Here is a 26743-nt window from a genome sequence, read left to right on the forward strand (position 1 = left end):
GTGATTTTAGGGGATGCTGCTTCGATACGGTTGATGACTTTTGCAATAGTTTTGTCGTTGATTCCACTACCATTGGTTTTTATATGCTCTGAAGGCTTTGTGCCTCCATTTTCATGATGCATATAATCATGAAAGCTTTGTACTGATGAATTTTTCATCTATATGTACATTGTATATCACACTTTATATTGGAGTATTCTTCATGTTCTTCTTTATAACACCAATAAAAAGGTTGAACTGAAAATTGTTTAAATTCGGAACCATTGTATTTCAGTGTGGCCCGTGACCGGTTACCAAATCACTTAAGTGACCCTTGCTCTTCAAAGAGTTTAGCACCCCTGATCTATGAACAGAAATAGCACAAATCCTCATAATTAATCCAAGTAATGTAATACATGCAAAAGAAGGCACTAACCTCAAAGCAGTCTTTCTTCTTATGCGTCATAGCGCCACAGTTCTCACAAGCTCCCTGTCGATATTTTGTTGCAATTGACCCCTCAAAAAAAATAAATAAATAAATAATGATACATTATATAATTTGTTCAGATATTACACCATATTTTATGCATTATAAAATTAAAGAATACTTTCTATTTACCTCCTTAACACCTTTCTTGAACCATTCTCCCATTTGTGAGAACTCTGTCTGCTTCTCATCCTGAGGCCTCTGGTGCTTTAAAGTGGGCCTTTTGGAAGGATCCACATACCAGGGGACTGAGGAAATATACTGAGGGATGTGAGGGTTAATGTCCCTGAAAACATTTAAAAAAAAAAAACATTTTATTTTGTAGAACCAATTTTATCAGGATAAAGGTCAATAGAGCATATCCAGCACATTAGATAGCAAAGTTACATATACAGTATAGATAGTAGTCTTGCACCAATACATTTTATTGTAGGCCATAACAGTATAAAGCGTAAAATCAATGTTTCTTTTTAAACAAGATGGAGGATAGAAAGACTGTCGAATTTTTTTTTTATCACTTAAAAGTCTGAACCAGATCTTGCACATGTACTGTACAAGATCGGGCACAATATTTTAAAATAGTGTTTTTACAAGAGATCTCACAGTTTATAAATGAGATCACCCAGGGAGGCACTAATGATGTAGTCTTCCAAGGGGGGAGGCCGTGAAGCACTGGCTACGTCATCAGTGTCTCTGAATACCAAAAGTGGAATAAAACTAAATTGTACACTCTTTATTATACATAGGACTTGTGGATGATGTTTACAGCTCAGCATACTGAGCTGCACACATCTGTGCTTTTTAGGGTTAACCACCTCAATACAGTGCACTTTCACCTCCTTCCTGCCCAGGCCATTTTTCACTTTCAGCGCTGTCATATTTTGAATGACATAATATAACTGAGTACTAGCATTTATAGGTAAAGTTGATCCAGGGAAAATCTGAATGCCTCTTGGGGGATCAGGAAGGAATTTTTTCCCCTGCTGTATCAAATTGGATCATGCTCTGCTGGGTTTTTTGCTTTCCTCTGGATCAACTGTGGGTATATTGGATTGTATGATATTTTTTTTTTTTTTTTTATGGTTGAACTCGATGGACTTGTGTCTTTTTTCAACCTGGCTAACTATGTAACAATTGCGCGGTCATGCAACACTGTAACCAAATGAAATTGTTATTTTTCCCCCACAAATAGAGCTTCCTTTTGGTGGTATTTGATCACCTCTGCGGTTTTTATGTTTTGCGCTATAAACACAATACTTTTAACTTTTTGCTATAATAAATATCCAATTTTTTGTTTTTTTAAACAAATTTTTTTCCTCAGTTTATGCCGATATGTATTCTTCTACATTTCTTTTTTTTTTTACCATAAATATCGCAATAAGCGTATATTGATTGGTTTGCGCAAAAGTGATAGCGTTTACAAAAATGGTGGATAGATTTATAGCATTTTTATTTTTTTATTTTTTTTTTTGTTACTAGTAATGACGGTGATCTGCAATTTTTATCGTGACTGCAATATTGCGGCGGACATATCTGACACTTTTGAAACAATTTTGGGACTATTTACATTTATACAGCGATCTGTATTATAAAAATAGGATTTTTTAAAACAGCTTACCTGTAAAATCCTTTTCTTTCGAAGGACATCACGGGACACAGAGCCACAGTAATTACTGATGGGTTATATAGGTATCACTGGTGATTGGACACTGGCACACCCTATCAGGAAGTTCAACCCCCTATATAATCCCTCCCCCTTGCAGGGATACCTCAGTTTTGTAGCCAAGCAATATAGTGTATTAGAAGAGGGGCGGGACCTCTGTGTCCCGTGATGTCCTTCGAAAGAAAAGGATTTTACAGGTAAGCTGTTTTAAAAAATCCTATTTTCTTTCTCGAACATCACGGGACACAGAGCCACAGTAATTACTGATGGGATGTCCCAGAGCAATGCTACCTGAGGGGGGGGGACCACGACCAAGTAGGGTGCAATCAGACCTGAGGACCCTGTACCGCTGCCTGCAGCACACTACGCCCAAAGGCGATATCCTCATGCCTTCTCACATCCACCTGATAGAATCTGGTGAATGTATGAACTGAAGACCAGGTTGCAGCCTTGCAGATTTGAGCCATAGAGGCCCGGTGATGCACTGCCCAAGAAGCACCAATAGCCCTTGTGGAATGTGCCCTGATCTGAAACGGAGGAATCTTCTGTTTCAAACTGTAAGCTTGAATGATCAACTGTCGAATCCATTTAGAAATGGTAGCTTTTGATGCTGCCTGTCCTCTATTGGGACGCTCTGGCAGCACAAACAAAACATCCGTCGTGCGGATCTGAGTAGTTGCCCCTAGATAGGCCTTAACTGCTCTTACTACATCCAACGAATGTAGAGATCTCTCTTCCGGAGAACAGGGATCTGGAAAAAAGGAAGGTAGAACAATGTCTTGGTTTAAATGAAAATCAGAAACCACCTTCGGTAAAAAACTAGGATGAGGGCGTAGTACCACTCTATCCTTGTGTATAATCAAATAAGGCTCCTTACAGGAAAGAGCTGCTAATTCTGATACTCTTCTAGCAGAAGAGATGGCCACCAGAAAAATTAATTTCCTTGTCAACAAGACCAAAGGAATCTGACTTATTGGTTCAAAAGGCTGTTTCTGTAACACAGCCAGGACCAAATTCAAGTCCCAGGGGTTTAGGGGCGCTTTAACCGGAGGATTAAGACGCATCACCCCCTGCATAAAGTTTCGGACCAAAGAATGCGAAGCAAGTGGCCGCTGAAATAATACTGATAAAGCAGAAACCTGGCCCTTGATGGTACTCAAGGCCAGCTTCATCTCTAATCCCATCTGTAGAAAATCAAGGATTCTACCTATGACATATTTCCTGGGATGCCAACCTCTGGATTCACACCAGGTTATATAAGCCTTCCAGACTCTATGATAAATCATCCTGGAAGCTGGCTTCCTTGCATTAATCAAGGTAGATATGACAGGATCTGAGAGCCCACGACTCTTCAGAACGTGGGTCTCAATAGCCAAACCGTCAAATTTAGCGTTTGTAAGGCAGGATGGAACACTGGACCTTGAGATAACAGGTCTGGGCGTACCGGTAGGGTCCACGGGGAACCCACCGTCATCCTTACTATTTCTGCATACCAAGTCCTTCTGGGCCAAGCGGGGGCCACCAGAAGTACCGACTTCCTTTCCTGCCTGATCCTGCGAAGGAGTCGTGGTAGTAGCAGAATAGGCGGGAATGCGTAAATCAGTGAGAACCGATGCCACGGAATCACCAACGCATCCGTCCCGCATGCAAGAGGATCTTTTGTCCTTGCCACAAATCTGTCTATCTTTTTGTGGAATCGGGATGCAAAGAGATCTACATCTGGAACCACCCATCTTTGGCATATGGCCCAAAAGACGTCGGGCTGCAGAGACCATTGCCCTGGAAGTAACTGCTGGCGACTTAGATAGTCCGCCTGCCAATTTTCTATTCCCGGGATGAAAACTGCCGATATGCATGGCACATGCATCTCTGCCCAGACTAAGATCTGGTTCACCTCTTTTTGAGCAGCTCGGCTCCGGGTGCCTCCCTGATGATTGACATAAGCCACTGCTGTGGCATTGTCGGACTGGATCCTGACCGGACAACCCTGTAGCCTGATAGTCCAGGCTTTTAGAGCTAGATGTATCGCCCGGATCTCCAGAATGTTGATGGGTAAGGTCCTCTATGTCTTGGACCATACCCCTTGGACCGCAGCCTGTTCCAGAACTGCTCCCCAACCTGACAGACTGGCATCTGTTGTTACCACCGTCCAGGTAACCGGTAGAAAGGATTTCCCCTTCTGCAGGTTTTCGGGTATGAGCCACCAATTGAGGCTCTGACGCACCGCATGCGACAGGTGCATCGGAAAGTCTAATGCCTGAACCTTCTTGTTCCAGGTTGACAAAATACTGTGTTGCAGCATTCTTGAGTGAAACTGAGCATAGGGAACTGCTTCGAATGAAGACACCATCTTCCCTAGTAGCCTCATACAAAGGCGGACTGAGGGACCCTTCTTGGTCCTTACTGTCAGAATCAGCTCTCTCAAAGCAGTGATCTTTGCCTGGGGTAGAAATATTTTCTCCTGGCTTGTATCTATAATCAGACCTAAATACTCCAGTCTTCTTACTGGTTTTAGGAAAGACTTTTCTAAGTTGAGGATCCAACCCAGGTGTTCTAGATACCTGACCGTGGTCCTCAAGTTTCCATTCAAAGAGGCTACCGACCGGTCTATCAAGAGCAGGTCGTCTAGGTATGCTATGACAGCTATACCCTGAGCCCTTAATCTGGCCAGAGGAGGAGCCAAGATCTTTGTGAACACTCGAGGTGCAGTGGCTATCCCAAAAGGCAGAGCCACAAACTGGAAATGGCGCCCTCCTACCTCGAAGCGCAGAAACTTCTGATGAGCAGGAAAAATGGGCACATGCAGATATGCATCTCTGATGTCTATTGATGCCAGAAATTCTCCTCCCTGCAGGGTGGGAACTACTGTTCGAATTGATTCCATGCGGAAGGATTGAATCCTTAGGAATCGGTTCAGATCCCTTAAGTCCAAAATGGGCCTGACATCCCCATTTGGCTTTTGGACCGTAAAAAGGTTGGAATAGAAGCCTAATCCCTGGTCCTTTGCGGGAACTATCATAATGACCTCCTGCGACAAAAGTCGCTCTAACACTAGAAGGAGCGACTGCTTCTTCTCTGGGTCTCTGGGAACATTTGATCTGAGGAATCGAGGAGAAGGGAATTCCTGAAACTCCAGCTTGTACCCTAAGGTTACCGTGGAGACTACCCATCTGTCCTGGAAGTCCTCGTGCCAGAGCTCTGAGAACTGTCGCACTCTTCCCCCCACTCCAGTGAGCGGGGGCGCCCCCTCATGCAGAGGTCTTAGTGTTTTGCCTAGTAGGCTTCTTTCCCCAGGACTTCTTTTGTCCCTGGGGTTGACTCTTGTCTCTGGACCCCGATGGAGGCGGCCGTCGAGACCCCGGCGCTGGGGAAAGAGTCCGTTTGAAAGAGGGACGCCCCTAGTCTTCTTCTTGACAGGTAAGAGAGTGCTTTTCCCACAAGAGATTCTCTTGATATAGTTATCCAAGTCCTCTCCAAACAACCTTGCACCACGAAATGGAAACCCAGCCAGTAGCTTCTTACATGGTGCTTCGGCTGGCCAATTTTTCAACCATAGGATTCTACGTATATGCACCAACCCCAGTGAAAGACGGGAGGTTTGCACGATAGAATCTCTAATGGCGTCAACCACAAAGCATAAGGCCGCTGGAAGGTTAGCAAACCCCTGGGCCTGCTGTTCAGGTAATACTTTGATGACCTGCTTAACATGGTCTCTTAAGTATTGACAGACTCCAATCGCTGCTACTGCAGGTTGGGCCACTGATCCTGCTAAGGAGAAAACATCCTTCAATAGGGATTTCATCCTTTTATCTACAGGATCCCTGAGCATCTGAGCATTGTCTACAGGACAAGTCAGGCTATTATTTACGGAGGAAATGGCGGCATCAATAGCCGGTATTCCCCACATTTTAATAAACTTTTCTTCCATCGGATAAAGTGTTGAAAACTTTCTCGGCGGAAAAAAACGTTTGTCTGGGTGATCCCACTCAGAATAAATAAGCTTTTCAAGTAAAGTATGAACAGGAAAAGCATGTGCTGCTTGGAAAGGTTTCAGTGACCCCAAAGCAGAAGAGGATTCTTTAGCAGTTTCAGGTATGGGCAACTTAAATGTGGAGCGGACCAATCCAGTGAGGATCTGCACTAAGACTTTCTCCTCTTGGGAAGTCGCAGAGGGTCCCTCTCCACCTGAATCCTCCGAAGAGGAATCATCCATCCCATCCCGATCCTCTGAAAGGGATTCATCTCCTTTATCCCAGAGCTCCTCTGTCTGAGGGTCTTGGGGAACAGAGCAAAGCCTAGTGCGTTTTCTTCCACTGGGTGAAGACGTAATCACGGCCATTAATCTTTCCTCTAGACCATTAATGGTTGAGGAAAAAACCTCTTGTGTAATATATACAGGGGCTGAAGTGCCAGAAGCAGGTGTAGCCCCTGACCCCGATGGCTCTCCCTGGCTAGCCGTCCCTGGCCCATCTTTAGGGGGGGAGGATGCTGCCGACAGGGGGCCCTCAGAACCTGAACGAGATCCCCTAGTGTCTCTGGTTCCTGGGGTGCTTGAACCTCTTCTACCCATAGTGCAAAGCAACAAGGTGTGAGGTATACAAATGAACACTGCCCGCTGAGCGATGTAGTCTGGCTAAAAGCCTTGCTACCCAATGCTCAGTCTGGTGTTACTTCAGTAAATGCTGCCTAGGAGAATGCCTGTGTCCCACCTTACATGCGACCATCAGCTCTGTGTCTCTCAGAAGGCTGTGTGCACCTGTACAGAGTGCCTCTAATAGCCTGCAGCTGGCCTGAGTGTGAGTCTAAGCACCTGTGCTGACATCCCGCCCCCTCCTCTACCGCCCCCCCCCCCCCCCTCGAGTTTTGAAAAAAACTAGCGCTTCCCGCGCTGCCGACTCTCCTGTCATGCTTCCGGAGAAAGGCTGGGGATGGGGGGGGGAGGGAGGGAGGCTGGTAACAAGATCTGCCTGAACGGCTATCTTGAGAGATGGTGGCCATTAGGCCGCAGAGCCCGGGTGGTATAACCACTTTCTAGACCCCTGTGGCCCCTCTCTAGCCTGGGGGGGAACATTCAAACATGAGAAATCCCCCTTTCCACCTTACCTGTTTGCAGCCTGCTTGAGACGCTGGGACATAAACAGCGATTACAACACCTGAGACAGAGTCAGCATGTGTAGGTTTGTGCTCTTGGCAGCCCCCGGTGGTCACAATAGGCATAGCATGCATTTACCTTAAAGGAGAAAAGCCACTAGAACTCAAAAATTCTGTGGAATCTCCTCTTACCTTATCCAGCCGCAGGGTGCTGTTTACACAGACCCAATCTTCACCTCTCACGGTGGGCTCCGTTTGAAAAAACCGTCAGAGACTGGGGCCCCCATCAGCAGGGGGATCCAACAGTTCTGGGACCGTAAAGCACCTCGCCAGAAATTAGGAAGTTTAAAGCCATTTTCTGATCTGCGGGGTCCAGCTCTCTAAAAAGAGAAGCATTACGGGTAAAACCTCGTTTCTTCGGACACGAGGCCCGGGTACCATTCAATTCGGCCATAAAAAGACACTTTGAATGGATCCGGTTCGCCTGGCTTGCCCCAGTATAGGATCTTAGGATATTCTCTTTGGAGCTCAGCACAGGACATCTTTACACGTCCATCACCTAAGACACTGGCGTAAAAACTGAGGTATCCCTGCAAGGGGGAGGGATTATATAGGGGGTTGAACTTCCTGATAGGGTGTGCCAGTGTCCAATCACCAGTGATACCTATATAACCCATCAGTAATTACTGTGGCTCTGTGTCCCGTGATGTTCGAGAAAGAAAATGTACTGATTACTGTATAAATGTGACTGGCAAGGTAGGGGTTAACACTAGGGGGTGATCGAGGGGTTAATTATGTTTCCAAGGGAGTGATTCTAACTGTAGGGGGCGGGGACTCACAAGGAGAGACCGATCGGTGTTCCTCTGTACTGAGGACACACCATCGGTCCCCTCTCCCCTGACAGGATGTGGATCTGTGTGTGCTTACACACACAGATTTACGGTCCTGCTCTGTTACTGGTCAATTGCGGGTCCCCGGCACACGCATCGGGTCCCCAGTGACGCGGCTGGCGCGTGCGCCCCCTGGTGGGCCGGGAAGGCGAGGGCATCATATGATGCCCTTCCAGAACGAGAGCCGCGCCGCCTGGCCATCATATGACAGCCGGCGGGCGGCAAGCAGTTAAGGGAAAAAAAAGGTATAAAAGGTACTTAAAAAAAAAAAAAAAAACAACACTTTTTTTAAATTTTTTTTTTAACAATACTTACTTTCCCTCTTCATCCACTTCAGCCGGGGCATTACCCAACTTACGCTGTTCTTCTAGTTCCTTTTTCTTTCTCCAGTCCTCCCTCGTCATCTTTTTTGGCTCTTCCATGCCAGAAGATTCACCTGACACAGCAATGACTGTGCCTCCCGACATTTTGGGGTAATTGTCTAAAATAAAACATGGAACAGGACAACATGAATGGCATAAGTTAACCCAAGAGAACTTCAAGTCAGCATATAACTCGGTATCACACTCTGCAAAATTATCTGCTCCATAAACGCCTTTATGTTCTAATCCTCTATACATATCTGATTAGTCGCCTAGCATTCAAAGTATACTTCCAACCCAAACAGTTTTTTTCTAGTTTAGGATTAAAGTCAATTTGCACGTTTACCGTAACATGAGTAACCATTTCTTTTGCCAATTGATGCAGCTCTTCTCAGCACTGTATGAAGTGCATGCAGCTTCAGCTACATACAGTACACAACACTGTATTCTGGCTGTCTCACACACGGAACAAAATAGAGTCAGGCTGAGCAGCACTCAGCAATTTATAGGCAGCTTTGTATTCTAGGAATGCATACAAAGAGGTGCACCAAATGGAAATTTTGGTGCCAATAACACAGGATGCACTTGGCCAAAAATGTGTTTAAAAAAAATAAAAATAAATAAATATATATATATTTGTTTTATATTCGACTTATTGGCACTTTTAGCGCAGGAACAGCTCAAGAAAAATGTATCCCTTTAAATTCTATTATATGTCATCACACTGTTCAATTGCTCTTCCATTATGGTGTTAAAAGTCCTGCTTGCAGCATTTTTGGTCAGTTAAAAAATACCGCACCAAAAATGCGCCTCCCCGTTAATATGCATTGAAAACGCATCAATAACGCACCTATGTTACATTTTTGATGTGATTTTTGAGTATCATTACCTATGAAAAACACACCATAAGCACAGTAAAATCACAGTACATCTCAGCAAAATCACGTGCGATTCTGGCGCCATTATTGGCAAAATGCCGATAACACCATTTTCTGCTGATGTGTTTCGTCCACCAAAATTTCGGTGCATTTCTAATACAAAGCTTCCTAAGACTGGCTGAAATGGAGGTGTGCTGATGATGACGAACTCTGCGTCAGCCAGAGGAAGCTTTGTATTCATTCATAAAATACAAAGCCACCCATAAATGGCTGAGCTCCACTCAGACCAACTATTTGGTTCCAGGTGAGAGACAAGATGCTCTTATCTCACAGCCAAAACACAGCGTTGTGTACTGTATGCAGTTGAGGCTACATATAGTTCATACAACCCTGAAAGCCGCTGCAACATTTAGTGAAGGAAATGGTCCAAACAAACTAAAGTTACAGTAAACATAGAGAACAATTTTAAAGTGTAACTCCACTTTTATGCCTCATTTACACAGACATAGTAATCTGTACATCCCTGCCAAGGGCTGTCTTTGCTCGTGTGGCATGTGTGGGTGTTTGCGCAACTGCATGCAGGCAACCTGTTCAAATCAATGACAGGCAGGCAGCTGCACCAATCTCCAAGTGTAAACAGACTGCGTTCTGAATTGTGCATAGGTCCCATAAGGATGTACACTTGGGGATGTGCTTGGAGATTTGTGTATACCAGTTATGCAAGATGGGTTCTTGTAGCCGAGTACTTGATCATAAGTGCTGGGGCCACACATCCAATGGCCGGTCTGTCCTGATATCTAGACAGGATGGAGAGGTGGTTGCCCACTGTAGAAGAAGTGTCAAAAGAATCATTTTTTTTTTAAAAGGGGGACAGTGATTTAATGTACATACATGATTTTTTTTTTTTTTTTTTACTTGTCATAAAAGAACAACTAACCTTTATAAACAGATTCAATGTTAAGCTGGCCATACATGGAACAAAATTCGGCCAATTCAGCAGGGATCAGTGGGATTTCGATCCATGTATAGGGCAGGCTGTTTGTACAGAAGTCCATCGACTGATCAACTTCTGTACAACTGCCCTGTGCGATGTTTCCACTCTATCAGCGCTGCTGGCTATAACCGGCAGCGCTGATAAGTGCATTCTGAAGACTGAGAAATCTCCCCACTGTCAGAACAAAAAGGCTCAGGAGGATTCTCCCATCTACAGCAAATGTGTGGATGGTTGAAATCAATTTTTTTTTCAACCAGTGGGTTGGGGAAAAAAAAAAAAAAAAGACTCAACTATTGCCTGCTTAACCGGTTCAGCCCCCGAAGATTTTACCCCCTTCCTGACCAGAGCACTTTTGCGATTCAGCACTGCGTCCCTTTAACTGACAATTGCGTGGTCGTGCGACGTCCTTTTTTTACCCACAAATAGAGCTTTTTTTTGGTGGTATTTGATCACCTCTGCGATTTTTATTTTTAGCGCTATAAACAAACAAAAGAGGGACAATTTTAAAAAAAAAATATGCAATTTTTTTACTTTTTGCTATAATAAATATCCCCCCAAAATATATATAAACAAACATTTTTTTCCTCAGTTTAGGCCAATATGTATTCTTCTACATATTTTTGTAAAAAAAAAAAAAATCGCAATAAGCGTATATTGATTGGTTTGCGCAAATGTTATAGCATCTACAAAATAGGGGATAGTTTTATGGCATTTTTATTATTTTTTTTTTTTTCAATAGTAAAGCGATCTGTGATTTTTATCGGGACTGCGACATTATGGCGGACATGTCGGACAATTTTGACACATTTTTGGGACCATTGGCATTTTTACAGCGATCAGTGCTATAAAAATGTATTGATTGCCGTAAAAATGTCACTGGCAGGGAAGGGGTTAACACTAGGGGGCGATCAAGGGGTTGTGTTCCCACTGAAGGGGGAAGGGGACTGTAAAGGGGAGATGACAGATCGCTGTTCATACTCTGTATGAACAGACGATCAGTACTTCTCCCCTCAGAGAACCGGAAACTGTGTTTACACACACAGATCCCGGTTCTCCATGTGCCCCAAGCGATCACGGGAGACCGGCGGTTATTGCGACCGCCGGGCACCCGCATCGGCTCCGTGGGCGAGCAGGGGGCGCAGGACGAAGCGACATTACATAAAGTTGTTTCGTCCAGCCGTGCCATTCGGCCGCAGTACAATTGCGGCGGCTGGTCGGCAAGTAGTTAAAGTGATTGTAAAGTCTCGTTTTTTTTCCCTATAATAAAACGTGTCATACTTACCTGCTCTGTTGCAGTGGATTTGCACAAAGCAGCCCAGATCTTCCTCTTCTCGAGTCTCTCTTCTGTGATCCTGGCCCCTGCCTCCTGTTCAGTGCCCCTACAGCAAGCAGCTTTCTATGGGGGCACCCAAGCTGAGTTTCAGCTCCATGTGTCCATTCAGACACAAAGTTCTGACCTGGCCCTGCCCCCTCTCCCCTGATTCGCTAGCTGAATTTGATTGACAGCAGCGAGCACCAATGGCACCACTACTGTGTCTCAGCCAATCAGAGGGGAGAATCTTGAATGGCTGAGACACTCGTGGAAATCGCTGGACAGAGAGGGACCTCAGGTAAGTATTAGGCGGGCTGCTGCACACAAAAGGCTTTTTATCTTAATGCATAGAATGCATTGAGATTAAAAAAAAAAAAACCTTCTGCCTTTACAACCCCTTTAAGTGTGAAAATGGATACTAAACATTTTTCATTTGGGTTTAAACTGTTTTATTCTGGTCATAAAGAAGGTACAATCAGGAGTCTACTATATGGCTTTATGTACAGGTTTACTGAACACCCCTTAGAAGATTTAAAGCTCTCCAGTCTCCCCGCAAAAAAAATTAAGTCAGTAGCTACAAATACTGTAGCTGCTGACTTAGTATAAGGACATTTACCTGCCCCTAGATCCAGCATTGTCCTCACCTTACCCATTTCTTCAATCGGCTTCAGGTCCAGGAGCTGGCATCTTGACTAAGGGAAAAATGTAAAAGGGGGGGTGTGGAGAGGAAAAGCAGAACTTCCCTTTTGGATGAAGCTCTGCTTTACCCAAGTGCTCATATACACCCCAAACTCTGCATTCACTATGCATTTCTGCATGTGTCTGCATTGTGTTTTCAGTGCAGTTTTTGGAATAGTTTTTTCATTTTTTTTCAATTTATTTTCTTTAATAGGTTGCATTTATATGCATTCATGTGCAGTTTTGATGCAGAATGCTATAGGCCCTGTATATACTAGTCTGCTTTTGCAATGCTAAAACACATTTTATCAGCACAACAAAAGCACATGAAAACGAGTCCACTCTTAAATCCTATATAACTGTTTACATCATTGCACTCCTGCATGCTGCATCTTTGGTGCCCTGTAGTGATGGGCTCGGGCATGTTCAGATCGAGTAAGCCAGGAAGCCGTCACCTCACACCGCTCGTGTGGTTGATGTGTTTTTGCACGGCATCTTTCAGTGTATTTTGCATTTTTTCATGAGCTTTTAGGATGAGTATTCAATGCAAGTCGCTTTTTTGTTTTTGGCCAATGGCAAGCTATGTGCTGATGTTGTTAGGATTGGGTATCTGATGTCATGCTGGAAAATGCATATATATGTGATTCCATTGAAGTCTATTCACTTGCTGACTGCCCCATAGCAGATTTACTTCTACAGGGTGGCCGCACACGATCATGTATATAAACATGATCCTGAACTTTCCAGGTATGGGGTGCGAGTGCGCACCGCCAGCGGTTTGCTCCCGCTGTCATTTTACACAGCAGGAGCTGATCAGTGGGTCCCACGGACCCGACGTCCCCTGGGACTCTTTGATCGTTCGGTACACTGACAGAATGGCGGTTTGCCCATGTAAACAAAGCAGACTGTGAGTACAGAAGGCAACATAGATCCTGTGTTTCTGTAAAGCAGGAACACCGATCCATGCCTTCCACTAGTAAAAGCACCTCCCACTACACGGAAACATTAGCTAGGCATACAGGTAACCCCTTCCCTGCCAGTGTCATTAGTACAGTGACAGTGCATTTTTTTAGCACTGATCACTAATAATGTCACTGGTCCCCAAAAAAGCGTCAGTGTCCAATTTGTCCACCGCAATACTGCAGTCCCTGCTGATAAGTCGCTGATTGCTGACATTAATAAAAAAAGAAATAAATACATCCCATAATTGCTATAACTTTTGCACAAACCAATCAATATACACTTACTGGGATTTTTTTTAAACCAAAAATTTGTAGCAGAATACATATTGGCCTAATTTGATGAAGAAATTTTATTTTTTACATTGTATGTTTTATAGCAGAAAGTAAAAAAAAAAAATTTTTTTTCCCCAAAATTGTCAGTCGTTCTTTGTTTATAGCGCAAAAAAAAAAAAAAAAAATGCAGAGGTGATCAAATTCCACCAAAAGAAAGCTCTATTTGTGGGAGAAAAAAAAGGAACAAAAAATGTATTTTGGTACACTGACCATGCAATTGTCAGTCAAAGCGGAGTTCCAATAGTTTGTGTTTATTGAAAGTCAGCTACAAAAAGTGTAACTGCTGACTGTTAATAAAACACATACTCACCTGTCCCACAGTCCAGCACTGCAGCCGCCTGAGCCCTCGGCCCCCCCTCAACTCCGGCATCACTAGTGTGGGCACACGGCTGTGACGCGCTGAGCAATCTTCTGGGACCTGTGACTTGTCCCAGAAGATTGCAAGGAGGGAGGGGGAGAGGAGTCACCTAGGCGGCGTGAGCGAAAGTGGGAGCTGGACACCTGTCAAAACTAGGTACCCACCCCCCCCCAAAAAAAAAGACAAGCCAGATGTGGTATACCAGAGGGTCAGAAGTCCTTAAAGCGGAACTTCCACTTTTGTGTGGAACCCCACTAGAGTTGCCACCTCATCCCTTTAAACCTGAACACATATTAATTACACAGGTTCTGTGGCTGATTAAGATGGTAAATAAACTCACTTGGTGCCTTAGCTGCATTAAATTAGTCTCAGAACCTGTGTAATCCATATGTGTTCGGGTTTAAAGGGATGAGGTGGCAACCCTAAATCCCACTTTAAAGTAAGGCTGTGCCACAACACAAAAAAATGGCCTTGTCATGAAGGGGGGTAAATTCTTCCAGAGGTCAAGTGGCTTTGGAGGCAAATGCCAGCTGACTGTGATGATGACAGAAGCAGAGTACTATACATCTCAGTGTGCCCCTCGTGTAGGAATGATTAGTGTATATATAGACCCACCTACGTACAGGCAATGCTCCTCACACTACACAGCCATATACAGACATTTCCCCTTTGTACGATAAACTCACCGGGCGCACCGACACAATGCCCAGTCGCTTTTACCTAGGTAGAAAAAGCGGAAGCAATACTATAACCCGGAAGTAAGGTAACGCAACAACAACTAAGACACGCCCCTGTAGCCGTAACCCCTGAGCTGCTGGAAATGATGCGTCTAGTAGAGGGGTGGAGCTGGCACTAGTGCTGTTGTGATGCAGAACGTGTTATCGGGGAATACGCGTCCTTCCTACACAATGCTAACTAGGTTTTCCAGTTATTCGCATGTAGGCTGTAGATTTTTAAAGGCCATAGGCTTAGTTCGGATAGGTGTGAAAGCACCGTTTAACACACCTATAGCAAGGCCTCATTCACGTGGACATAGTGTACTGTACCACCTACAAAGGGTTGTCGTCACTGGTGCGGATATTTGCGTGCAAGCGACCAGTTTGTGAGGCTTGGTTCACACTTGATACGGATGCGGCTGACAGCAGGGGTCCGATCCGTTCCTGTTCTCCGTTTCACACGCATGCGATGTGGGAACTATCCCGATTCCAACGCCGTTTCCCACCTCACATCTCCCTCGCAGGCAGTTCACACTACTCTCTACGGACCGCTGCCGGTGTCAATACAAAGTTAATGACGCCCCCAGATCGGATCGCAGTTCGAATTCGGGCAGGAATCGGATCGCATTGGGTGTGAACACGCATGCAATCCAATTCCAGTGCAGGAAAAAAAAGGTTCCTGCAGCATTTTCGTGCGACTGCAATGCGAGTTCAGCCATACAAACTGTATGGCTGAATTTGCATCGCACAGACATTGCATGTGATCAGTGCAGCAAAGCGGAATGAATCACATGCGATGTCTGTGTTTGCAATACTGTGAACTCAGGGATGAATCAGGCCGAAATTTTTGCCTGAAATTGGGACCTGAAACATAGCCAAAGACGCACAGGACCCCTGTGCAAATTCGCTCCGCAGCCGCCCCGGAGATGTGTGAAACAGCTCCATAGAGAGCTGGTCACAATCTCCTGTCATGCAAATTGGATGCGGAGAAACACGCATCCACTCGTATAAGTGTGAACCCAGCCTAAATTAATGACAATTGGGTAGCTGCACCGATCTTCAAGCGCAAACAGACTGCGTTCCTATGATGATGTACACATGGGGATATGTCTGGAGATCCATCAGTCTGTCATTGATCTGAACAGGCTACCTGTGTGTGTGTGTGAGAGGACGGCCCTTCGCACAGGTGTATGGATTGTTACACCCCATATAAATAGGGTTTTAGGCCTCTTTCACACAGGTGTACTTAAAGCGGAGGGCCACCCTAAAATAAAAAAATTGCATTAATATTCTTTAAAAAATTGTAAAAAAAAGTGAAAAAAAAAAAAAATTACTTACCAGAAACCCCTGTTGCTAGGCAGTGTTCCTAATCTGCCTCTTCCTATTCCGCGGTGCTTCCTCCTCTTTGGCGAGTGGCCTCGTTGCCTTCTGGGACATGTGTGTGTCCCAGAAAACAACGGGGGCCATTCACAAAGCGCCGCGCAGTAGGATACAGGTGGTAAAGCCGCAAGGCTTCACTGCCTGTTTCCCTTTGTTAAGATGGAGGCGCTGGCAGCGATCCAATGGACGGATCGGCCTCGGGGGGCCAACATCTCGGGCTCGCTGGACAGTTAAGTGTCCTTATTAAAAGTCAGCAGCTACAGTGTTTGTAGCTGCTGACTTTAAAAAAAAAAAAATTGCGGCCGGAACACCCCTTTAAAGCGGAGCTCCACCCAAAAGGGGAAGCCCCGCTTATAATTGCCTCCCCTGCCACATTTGGCACCTTTCGGGGGGAGCAGGTACCTGGTTTTGACAGGTTCCTACCTCCGATTGACTTCACCGCAGCAAAATCATCTGGAAGTTCAGCCTCCTTCCCCTGCCGCCAGGCCATTCACAAAGTGCAGCACACTTCATGCATGCGCAGTAGGGAACCACCTGTGAAGCCACACGTACAGGTGTTCTGTGCATCTGCTTGCAGGCTGTCACGTTCACGTCAATTAGTACACAGTTGCTGCATGACATCCACGTGGGTGCATATCTCCAAATGCCGACAGTGTGATTTCGGAGACACGTACTTGCACAGATGCCAGACTAGGAGCAGCGGCTGTGCCCATAAAGACATGACTAGGACTGCCTAAACACAGATGTATGCTTAGTGCCCTTTCACACCAGAACATGGTGTGGGAAACCAGCATTCCGTGGTGTTTCCGGCACCATGTTCAAAATACACTACAGTTGCGATCTGCAGCATGTTAAGTTAACGACACCTAAACAGCGTCTGTGTGCGATTCCTGGAGTGAACTGACCCTCAAAGGCAATCACGGGTGCAATGTCAGGCTCCTTCACACTCTCCCTCCAGCTTTCTGCCCATACCGCTATATGGGCTTTCAGTTTGAAAGTTGGAGGAAGAGAGAATGGACTATGAGCATGCTCATCATCATCCTCTCAACCCATTGAGAACTACAAGCTGTCTGTCCTGATGGTGAGCTGAATGAAGCTGCGCCAATTTTAAATGTGACAGCAGCTGCCATGGAGAGAAACCCCTGCCTACTGTCACTGTGGGAGGTATGCAGAGGGGTTGGGAGGGAGCCTAAATATAGGTTTACCATGTTCTAAGAGGTAAACGTATCCATTAAAGGGGTTGTAAACTTCCATGTTTTTTCACCTTAACGCACCCAACAATGCATTAAGGTGAAAAAACACCTGGCAGTGACCGGCCCCCCAGCCCCCCCCCCCCCGTTTTACTTGCCTGAGCCCTGGAACTTGACCCAACAGGGACCCGCTGTCTCTCTGCCTGGGGTTCTCGGCTCTTGATTGGATAGATTGATAGCAGCGCAGCCATTGGCTCCCACTGCTGTCAGTCAAATCTAATGACGCCGGGGTGGAGTCATACATTCGGCTGCTATGGACGCCAAATGCTGGACTTGGGAGCGCGTCCGCAAGTTAACCCCCTCAGGAGAGCGCTTCTCCTAGGGGGTTACCTGATGTGGGGAGGAGCTGCTGGGGGACCCCAGAAGACGAGGTTCGGGGCCACTCTGTGCAAAACGAGCTGCACAGTGGAGGAGACTAACACAGGAGGAGACCCCAGACGGGATGACTCCAAAGTTAGTCAGTAGTTCCAGTCCTCTAATGCTGGTATCCACACAGTACCCCAAACAAATTGTTCCAAACAGAGTATTACTCGCCCAGCCAACCTCTGCCTCTCTCAGAGAACATGCCCGCCGCTGGGGAGAGGCCTGGACTGGCCCTTCTCCCTGGAGTCCTTTCAGCCGCTGGAGAGAAGACAGGGTGACTGAGCTCACTCCATCATGCTGTTGGGGATCTGGGCCGACTGCCCAGCATCCCTGGGGTATACAGGTGGGGACTGAAGCCCCATCCACCCTCACAGGAAAGTTGTCCTCTGTTAGTTGAGGACAGAGGCCAGCAGCACTCTGCCCTGTTGCCAGCCCTTCTGCTGGAAACCCCACACCATCTGCTCTGGCTAACTGTTGGGGAGGGACTGCCCCGGCTCCCTGGAACTCTGTAGTTGTTGCCAGTGCTGGGCAGAGGTTGGTAGCACTCTGCCCGGTTGCCAGCGCTTCAGCTGGGTTTGTGTCATCATTCTGGGGCGCCATCTGCTGTTGAAACACCCTTTCACTAGTATTGTCTCCCAGGTGCACGAACCCTTGTTGGGCAGGGAAAATGTCTGCTTCTCCTCCCTGCATTTCTAAAATCCACTGGGAAGTGATTGCCACCTTCTCACCATAAACCTCCGGAACTGCCACAGGTGTGGGGCAAAGGTCTTGGACCCTCTGTCCGGTGAACAGTGCCTCAACTGGGGAAGTTCCTTGCAACTCCACAGATACTGCTGTTGGTGTTGGGCAAAGCACACTGAAGTTTGGCCCTGATACCAGATCTGCTGGAGGCTCATCAGGTTGTTCTTCCTCAGCAAATAAGTCTATCAAATCCCCTGTCTCTGCAACTGGTGTCTGGGGATAGAAGTTCACAATCTCATATCCGTGGAACCCAGAAGATTCTATTAGTGCTGGGCAGAGGTTAGCAGAACTCTGCCCTGTTGTCAGCTCTTCAGCTTTGGGGATGGCAATCTCCAGATTTTCCACTGCCGATTCTTCAGCCAGGATTCCAGAGTTGTCAACTTGTATTTCCTGATAGTCCCAGGTAAAGGGAGCCCCACCCTACTGCTGAGCAGAGTCTAGCAGCTGTCTGTAGGCAATCTCCAGCTCCCATTCCTGAACAGCCAGAAACTCCAAATCTTCCTGTGCCCAGTGCCCTTCCGAGACATTCAGTCTTCGCTCTCTGTGGTCCATTATTTCCTCCAAACGCCACTCCTGTTCACTCCCAAAGTCAGGGTCCCTGGACAGCCTCCAATACAAAAATCCCAGGCTATCATAGTCAAAGCCTTCCGTGGGGCTGTCATCCGCTGACCACGGGCACTATTGGGCTACATACCACCAGAGGGCTCTGTAGTTCTCGTCCAACCGCATTTCTGCCCGGATCAGCCTGCTTAACTCAGCTGTCCACTCCTGCTTCGGCTGTTCCCCCAATAACAGCATTCGTACTTCATACTGCGACCAGTACCTTACATGGATGGAGGGGAGAACTTTTCCCTGGTGTCACTGCTCACGGGCTAGCTCTTCCTTCCAGAGTTCGCATCGGATAGAATCAGACCATTCCAGCAGGACCTGCTCTGATACTGGTCCTTTATGCTGTATCTGCATCTCTCGCAACCTCCTTCTGAATTCCTCTTCCATGGCGGCTGGCAGGGGCGTTGCTAGGTCTACAAAAGATCTGGGGCTAGAGCCCATAGCAGCATAGTAAAGAAAGTAAAGAAAGTCATACGCTTGGGCGAGCATACACATGTATATACAGTAATATACGTGTGTGTGTGTATATATATATCCCCAGATAGCCCCCCACTAACATCAGGGTCCCCAGAGAGCCCCCCTTATATCAGGTTCCCCAGAGAGCCTCCTCCTTACATCAGAATCCTCAGAGAGCCTCCCCCTTTCATGAGGGTACCCAGAGAGCCCCCCCCTTACAATAGGGCCCCAGAGAGCCTCCCTTACATCAGTGTCCCCAGAGAGCCCCCCCCTTACATTAGTGTCCTCAGAGAGCCTCCACCTTTCATGAGGGTACCCAGAGGGCCCCCCTTACATTAGGGTCCCCAGAGAGCCTCCCTTACATCAGTGTCCCCAGAGAGCCCCCCCCTTACATTAGTGTCCTCAGAGAGCCTCTCCCTTGCATCGGGGTCCCCAGAGAGCCCCCTACTTACATAAGGGTCCCCAGAGAGTCTCCCCTCCCCTTGGGGACCCCTGCAGAGACTCGGGGCTATTGGCCCCAGATTCGGGGCTATAGCCACAAAAGCCACCCCCTAGCGACGCCCCTGGCGGCTGGTATGTGTACCTCTCCTCTCCTTTCAGTTGGTGCTGCTGTGAGCAGCCCCTATTTGCTGTAGCCAAGTTGCATCCACAGCCACTATAACTAGGTCTATGATCTCCGCTGTAGGGTTAGGACCATAATGTGCCTGTCTTATTTTAACAGCCAGATCAAACCATGCCTCTTCGGGTGTCCTGTCTTTTATGCTGGGCCTTTCTGTTATGTTGGGTCTTTCGGCTCTATCCATTTTGACTAGTTCTGCGATAATGTCCCTCTTCTTACGGTTGTTGGCCGGTTGGCCCCGGTTCTCCAGTAAGTCCTTGAGGGAAGAGAGCTTTAGTCGTTCATACTGTGCTAGCGATCGCAGGGATCAGGCCTGACTCTGCGAATGCTGCAGTTATGCGTTAAGTGTTTTGTAAGTGACAGTGATCGATCGATACTGCACTTGGGTGGGCTGGGCCGGGCGGAGGGGCAAAATGCAGGTGCTAGCAGGTATCTGGGCTGATCCCGCTAACACTGCGTTTTTGGGAACCCTAAACTGCTGGGGACGCTAGTATAGATCTGATCGGATCAGATATTGATCCGTTCAGATACTATACCACTAAGGGAGGCGTATGCTGCGTGCGTGGGTGTTAGCGGTACTGGCGCTAATCTGACGCTGCTTGGGGCTGGTGCTTGCCAGTTCACCAAAATACTACCAAAAAATCTGTTAGCGATCGCAGGGATCAGGCCTGATTCTGCGAACGCTGCAGTTATGCATTTAGTGTTTTGTAAGTGTCAGTGATCGATCGATACTGCACTTGGGTGGGCTGGGCTGGGCCGGGCGGAGGGGCAAAACGCAGGTGCTAGCAGGTATCTGGGCTGATCCCGCTAACACTGCGTTTTTGGGAACCCTAAACTGCTGGTGACGCTAGTATAGATCTGATCGGATCAGATATTGATCCGATCAGATACTATACCACTAAGGGAGGTGTACGGTGCGTGCGTGGGTGTTAGCGGTACTGGCGCTAACCTGACGCTGCCTGGGGCTGGTGCTTGCAAGTTCACCAAAATGCTACCAAAAAAACTGTTAGCAATCGCAGGGATCAGGCCTGACTCTGCGAACGCTGCAGTTATGCGTTTAGTGCCTTGTAAGTGACAGTGATCGATCGATACTGCACTTGGGCTGGGCCGGGCGGAGGGGCAAAACGCAGGTGCTAGCAGGTATCTGGGCTGATCCCGCTAACACTGTGTTTTTGGGAACCCTAAACTGCTGGGGACGCTAGTATAGATCTGATCGGATCAGATATTGATCCGATCAGATACTATACCACTAAGGGAGGCGTATGCTGCGTGCGTGGGTGTTAGCGGTACTGGCGCTAATCTGACGCTGCCTGGGGCGACGCATATCACCGCCGATCAGGGGGCTAAACCTTTATTCGGTAATAAACGGCGGGTGCCCTGACACTATAAAAAATAAACAAACTAACCAGCGTCACCCGTAACAGTTATACGGTGATCAGTGGTGAAAGGGTTAACTAGGGGGCAATCAAGGGGTTAAAACATTTATTCGGTAGTATATGGGGGTCCCTGTCGCTATAAAACGCTGACGGCGAACCTAAATATTTAGGTCCCTAACTAGCGCCACCAGCGACACTAATACAGCGATCAGAAAAATGATCGCTTAGCGACACTGGTGACAGGGGGTGATCAAGGGGTTAAAACTTTATTAGGGGGGGTTAGGGGGGTATCCTAGACCTACAGGGGGGTAATACTAACTGTCCCAACACTGTAACTGTCACAAACTGACACCAATGCAGTAATCAGAAAAAAAAAAAAACTGCTGGTGTCAGTTTGTGACGGGGGGGGTGATTGGGGGGGGATCGGGGGGCGATCGGGGGGGGGGGATCGGGGTGTTTTGTGTGCCTGGCATGTTCTACTGTGTGTGTGTAGTGTTGTGCACTCACATACCTGTCTTCTCTCCTCGGGCCGGAAACGGAAATTACCGAGCCGAGGAGAGATGACATCATTTCCTTTGCTGCTGTTTAGCATACAGCAGCAAAGGAATGATGTGATTGGCCGGCGGCCTCCCCCTCACCTCTGATCGCCGCTGGACAAAAGACGACCGCCTCGGGCACCGGGGGGGGGTCCTATCGGACCCCCCACCCGTGGAAGGCAAATCACGTATATGTACGTGATTTTGCCTGTCCGTGCCACCTTGCCGACGTAAATCGGCGTGAGGCGGTCGTCAAGTGGTTAAGTCAGGGCTCTGGCTGGGCCATTCAAGAACAGTCACGGAGTTGTTGTGAAGCCACTCCTTCATTATTTTAGCTGTGTGCTTAGGGTCATTGTCTTGTTGGAAGGTAAACCTTCGGCCCAGTCTGAGGTTCTGAGCACTCTGGAGAAGGTTTTCGTCCAGGATATCCCTGTACTTGGCCGCATTCATTTTTCCCTCCATTACAACCAGTCGTCCTGTCCCTGCAGCTGAAAAACACCCCCACAGAATGATGCTGCCACCACCATGCTTCACTGTTGGGACTGTATTGGACAGGTGATGAGCAGTGCCTGGTTTTCTCCATACATACCGCTTAGAATTAAGGCCAAAAAGTTCTATCTTAGTCTCATCAGACCAAAGAATCTTATTTCTCACCATCTTGGAGTCCTTCAGGTGTTTTTTTAGCAAACTCTATGCAGGCTTTCATGTGTCTTGCACTGAGGAGAGGCTTCCGTCCGGCCACTCTGCCATAAAGCCCCAACTGGTGGAGGGCTGCAATGATTCGGCTCTCAGGATAAAGGTTTTATGCAAAGCAAGCAAAGAAAAAATAGATCATTGTGCAGTGAACTTACTAGATAGTACACAAGCAAAACAGGGACAAGAGATACACTCACAAACTCCCGGTCTATTAAAAGCATTCAAATATGCAGATTGCAGTCAGCCGCTGTGGACGAGGTTTCCCATAGAGAAACAGCTGCTGTTAACCTTCAGGTGTATTGCAGCACTAAAGGTCCTAAGCTCCTCCCACGCGTTGCATCACTGACACGTGACTTTCTCAAGGATCTATGGGAAACCTCGTCCACAGCGGCTGACTGCAATCTGCATATTTGAATGCTTCTAATAGACCGGGAGTTTGTGAGTGTATCTCTTGTCCCTGTTTTGCTTGTGTACTATCTAGTAAGTTCACTGCACAATGATCTATTTTTTCTTTGCTTGCTTTGCATAAAACCTTTATCCTGAGAGCCGAATCACCAGCAGTATTATGGCTAAAGTGGGATGCAAGAAAAACTAAATATCCTGAAACAAACGATCTAACCCAGTGAGTCAATCAATCTGGATTAAGGGAAGGAACTGTTTAATTATTTTTACTTTCCCCCACTATTTATCTCTGCCTGGACATTGTACTCAGAGTGTCATTATTATTTTATCTATATTCACCGTCACATCACCAATTTGAAGATTTATTTTGGCAATTTTAACACATGTATTAGCACCATAATTATTTATCTATTTTATTCACATGTATCCATTTTTGATTCCTGGATTTAAGCTTAGTCGCAGCAGCATATTGTGCACTATTTATTTAAAGCGCGTCAATTTTATACTTAGCACTAATTTTTCTGGTAGCCATTTCTTCTATAAAACAAAGTGATTGTCTGCGCTATTCAATAAAAAAGAGCAGCCAGCAGAGTTTGTTGATAACCAAACGTAAAAATCCAAACAGTCTATGAAAGCAGCGCTGAGATGATGTTATATAGTGTGAGTCCCATACAAGGGGAGAAATGTTCCGATCACCAATTCAAGTGCATAGATGTGAAAGCACTCAGCACCACATGGTAAAATAATCTGCTTACCAGAGGACAAAGAAAAAAAGGTGTGTAATTAAACCCATGGCTCATCCAGCCAGTCGGTCTCCACCATGCATCTTCAAGGTTTGGAAAGGCAGTATGCAGATACCAATCACACTCAATAAAACTTCCCCAGGGATTCACATAAAAAAATGCAGGCTCTCAGCAAATCAATCAGCAGTATGTATTCTTTCCCCAGGCCGGCTCAGGTCAGTACCGGCTACATTAAAGTATATCTGCCTCTCTGGTAACATCCGGCTGACTTAGTCACAAGATCTCTTTCCATGTCTCCTCCCGCCCGCATACTTTCCCCGCCCCGGCACACATGGCAATACATAACATTGCAATTTAGGGAGATGAGAATATTGACAGGCACTGTGCCGCACCTACAAGTACAGCCAGCAGAGTGTGTCCTGGCTGGAAAGCCATTTCTTCTGCTAGAAGAGCTGTAAAGAGCCTTATTTAATCTTGCATAAGGATAGAGTGGTATTGCGCCCTCATCCTAGCTTTCTACCGAAAGTGATTTCAGATTTCCATCTAAACCAAGATATTGTTCTGCCTTCTTTTTTCCCAGATCCCTGTTCTACGGAAGAAAGGTCACTGCATTCTTTGGATGTAGTAAGGGCAGCCAAGGCCTATCTGGAAGCAACTGCTCAAATTTGCAAAACGGATGTTTTGTTCATACTGCCAGAAGGTCCCAATAGAGGACAGTCTACCCTTTCGAAATCGATTCGATAAATGATTATTCAAGCTTACGGTTTGAAACAAAAAATTCCACCTTTTCAAATTAAGGCACACTCCACAAGGGCGATTAGTGCTTCTTGGGCGGTGCATCACTGGGCCTCTATGGCTCAAATCTGCAAGGCTGCAACCTGGTCTTTAGTCCATACATTCACCAGATTTTATCAGGTGGACGTGGGAAGGCATGAGGATATCGCCTTTGGGCGTAGTGTGCTGCAGGCAGTGGTACGAGGTCCTCAGGTCTGATTACACCCTACGTTGTGTGGTCTCCTCCCCTCAAATAGCATTGCTCTGGGACATCCCATCAGTAATTACTGAAGCTCTGTGTCCCGTGATGTACGAGAAAGAAAGTAGGATTTTTTATAACAGCTTACCTGTAAAATCCTTTTCTTTTGAGGTACATCACGGGACACAGAGGTCCCGCCCCTCTTCTAATACACTTATATTGCTTTGCTACAAAACTGAGGTATCCCCAGTAAGGGGAGGGGTTATATAGGGGGTTGAACTTCCTGTCTAGGGTGTGACCAGTGTCCAATCACCTTGTGATACCCATAACCCATCAGTAATTACTGAGGCTCTGTGTCCCGTGATGTACCTCAAAAGAAAAGGATTTTACAGGTAAGCTGTTATAAAAAATCCTATTTTTCAGTCAGTGTACTGTATCCTGTGCAGTGTGCAACTAAAGCTAACTGCAGACAATTGCTGGTGTTCTCTTTCTAATAATACCTCAGGCAGGCAGCTGCAGTATTTTCAGCCAGTGTACTGTATCCTGTTCAGTGTGCAACTAAAGCTAACTGTAGACAATTGCTGGTGTTCTCTTTCTAATAATACCTCAGGCAGGCAGCTGCAGTATTTTCAGTCAGTGTACTGTATCCTGTGGGCAGTGTGCAACTAAAGCTAACTGCAGACAATTGCTGGTGTTCTCTTTCTAATAATACTACAGTCAGGCAGGCGATTCAGCTAGCTGCAGTATAATCAGTATATATATACATCCCAGCTTTGTGCAGCAGCTACATCTCACTGCAGGTCATTCCTTGTGTACCTATTCCAATACATTAAAGACAGTATGTCTGGAAGGCCAACAAGGAGAGGCAGACAGTCAGAGGCCAATAAAAGAGGGCAAGCAGACTCTGTGTCTAGAGGGAACAGTGCTGGTCGTGGACACGGTGCATCCTCATCAGCACATGGCCGTGGGGCATGCTTGTCCTTTTTCTCAGCAGCTGGTAATGTTAAGCCACAACATGCCGAAGAGTTGGTAGAGTGGATGACCAAGTCGTCCTCATCCTCTGTCACCCAGGCTACCTTGGCTGCCAATGCAGGTGCCAACGCAGCCTATTCCTTGGACTCGAAGTCGTCATCAGTTACTCCTTCCCTAGCCCCACCGGAGGAGTCCCCCGAACTGTTCGACCACAGTGTCGGGTACATGCTGCAGCAGGATGCGCAGCATTTTGAAGGCTCCGATTATGGTACCCAGCTTGAGGAAGGAAGTAACGTGAGCCCAGAGAGAGGGGTTGCCCAAGAAGGACAACAAACTGGCAGTCATGTTCCCCCAGCTGCAGCATACTTCCAGTTTTGCTCCAGGACGAGGAGGGAGGGGATGATGATCTCCCTGACTCTACGTGGGTGCCTGATAGAAGAGAGGAGGAGGAGGCGGGGGAAGCACATCTCCAACGAGGCAGGATGCCCTCCAGGGGCCAGCTTAAGGGCAGCCAACTGACTGCATCACACTGCAGAGCTCCACAAGTGCAGGGCGTTGGTGACTCCGCGTGTTATTCCAAAAGTTCTTTGGTGTGGGCCTTTTTTGAGTTGTGTGCAGCAGATCGCACCGTTGCTATTTGCAACATATGTCTGAAGCATATTAAGCGTGGACTAGACAGCAAGTGCTTGGGCACCACATGCTTAATCAGACATATGTCGAGCTCCCATGCAGCCCGTTGGCAACACTACCTAAAAGACCGACACCAAGGCAGACCTCTCCTTGCTCCTCCTCATCAGCTGGGATCTCCAATCCCACTATACCTTCAGTCCTCTCAGAAACCTGCACTGAGTGAAGGTGTAGAATTAGGTGTGCCACTGCCAAGTACTTGCGGGCAATCTGGTACACCAACATCCAATTCTAGCA

At 46.8% G+C, this 26743-nt stretch overlaps 1 protein-coding gene across 2 annotated transcripts in view; it reads right to left on the bottom strand.

Moving 5' to 3' along the window:
- Positions 1-14809, bottom strand: part of SLU7 (SLU7 homolog, splicing factor) — a 96255-nt gene extending 81446 nt beyond the window's left edge. Inside the window, exons 1-4 of one of the 2 annotated variants that reach the window (XM_073620860.1) lie at positions 14674-14809; positions 8426-8591; positions 599-752; positions 416-496 (exon numbers count right to left, since the gene is read on the bottom strand). In XM_073620860.1, coding sequence (XP_073476961.1) covers positions 416-496; positions 599-752; positions 8426-8577 — 387 coding nt within the window. In that variant the 5' untranslated portion in view covers positions 8578-8591; positions 14674-14809. Of the gene's footprint in view, positions 1-415; positions 497-598; positions 753-8425; positions 8592-14602 lie in introns of both variants that reach the window. The other variant, XM_073620861.1, reaches the window with a different exon arrangement.
- Between the last annotated feature and the right edge of the window lie 11934 nt (positions 14810-26743).

This window comes from Aquarana catesbeiana, linkage group LG03 (genome assembly GCF_042186555.1).
Source record: "Aquarana catesbeiana isolate 2022-GZ linkage group LG03, ASM4218655v1, whole genome shotgun sequence".
In the NCBI taxonomy this organism is placed as follows: Eukaryota; Metazoa; Chordata; class Amphibia; order Anura; family Ranidae; genus Aquarana; species Aquarana catesbeiana.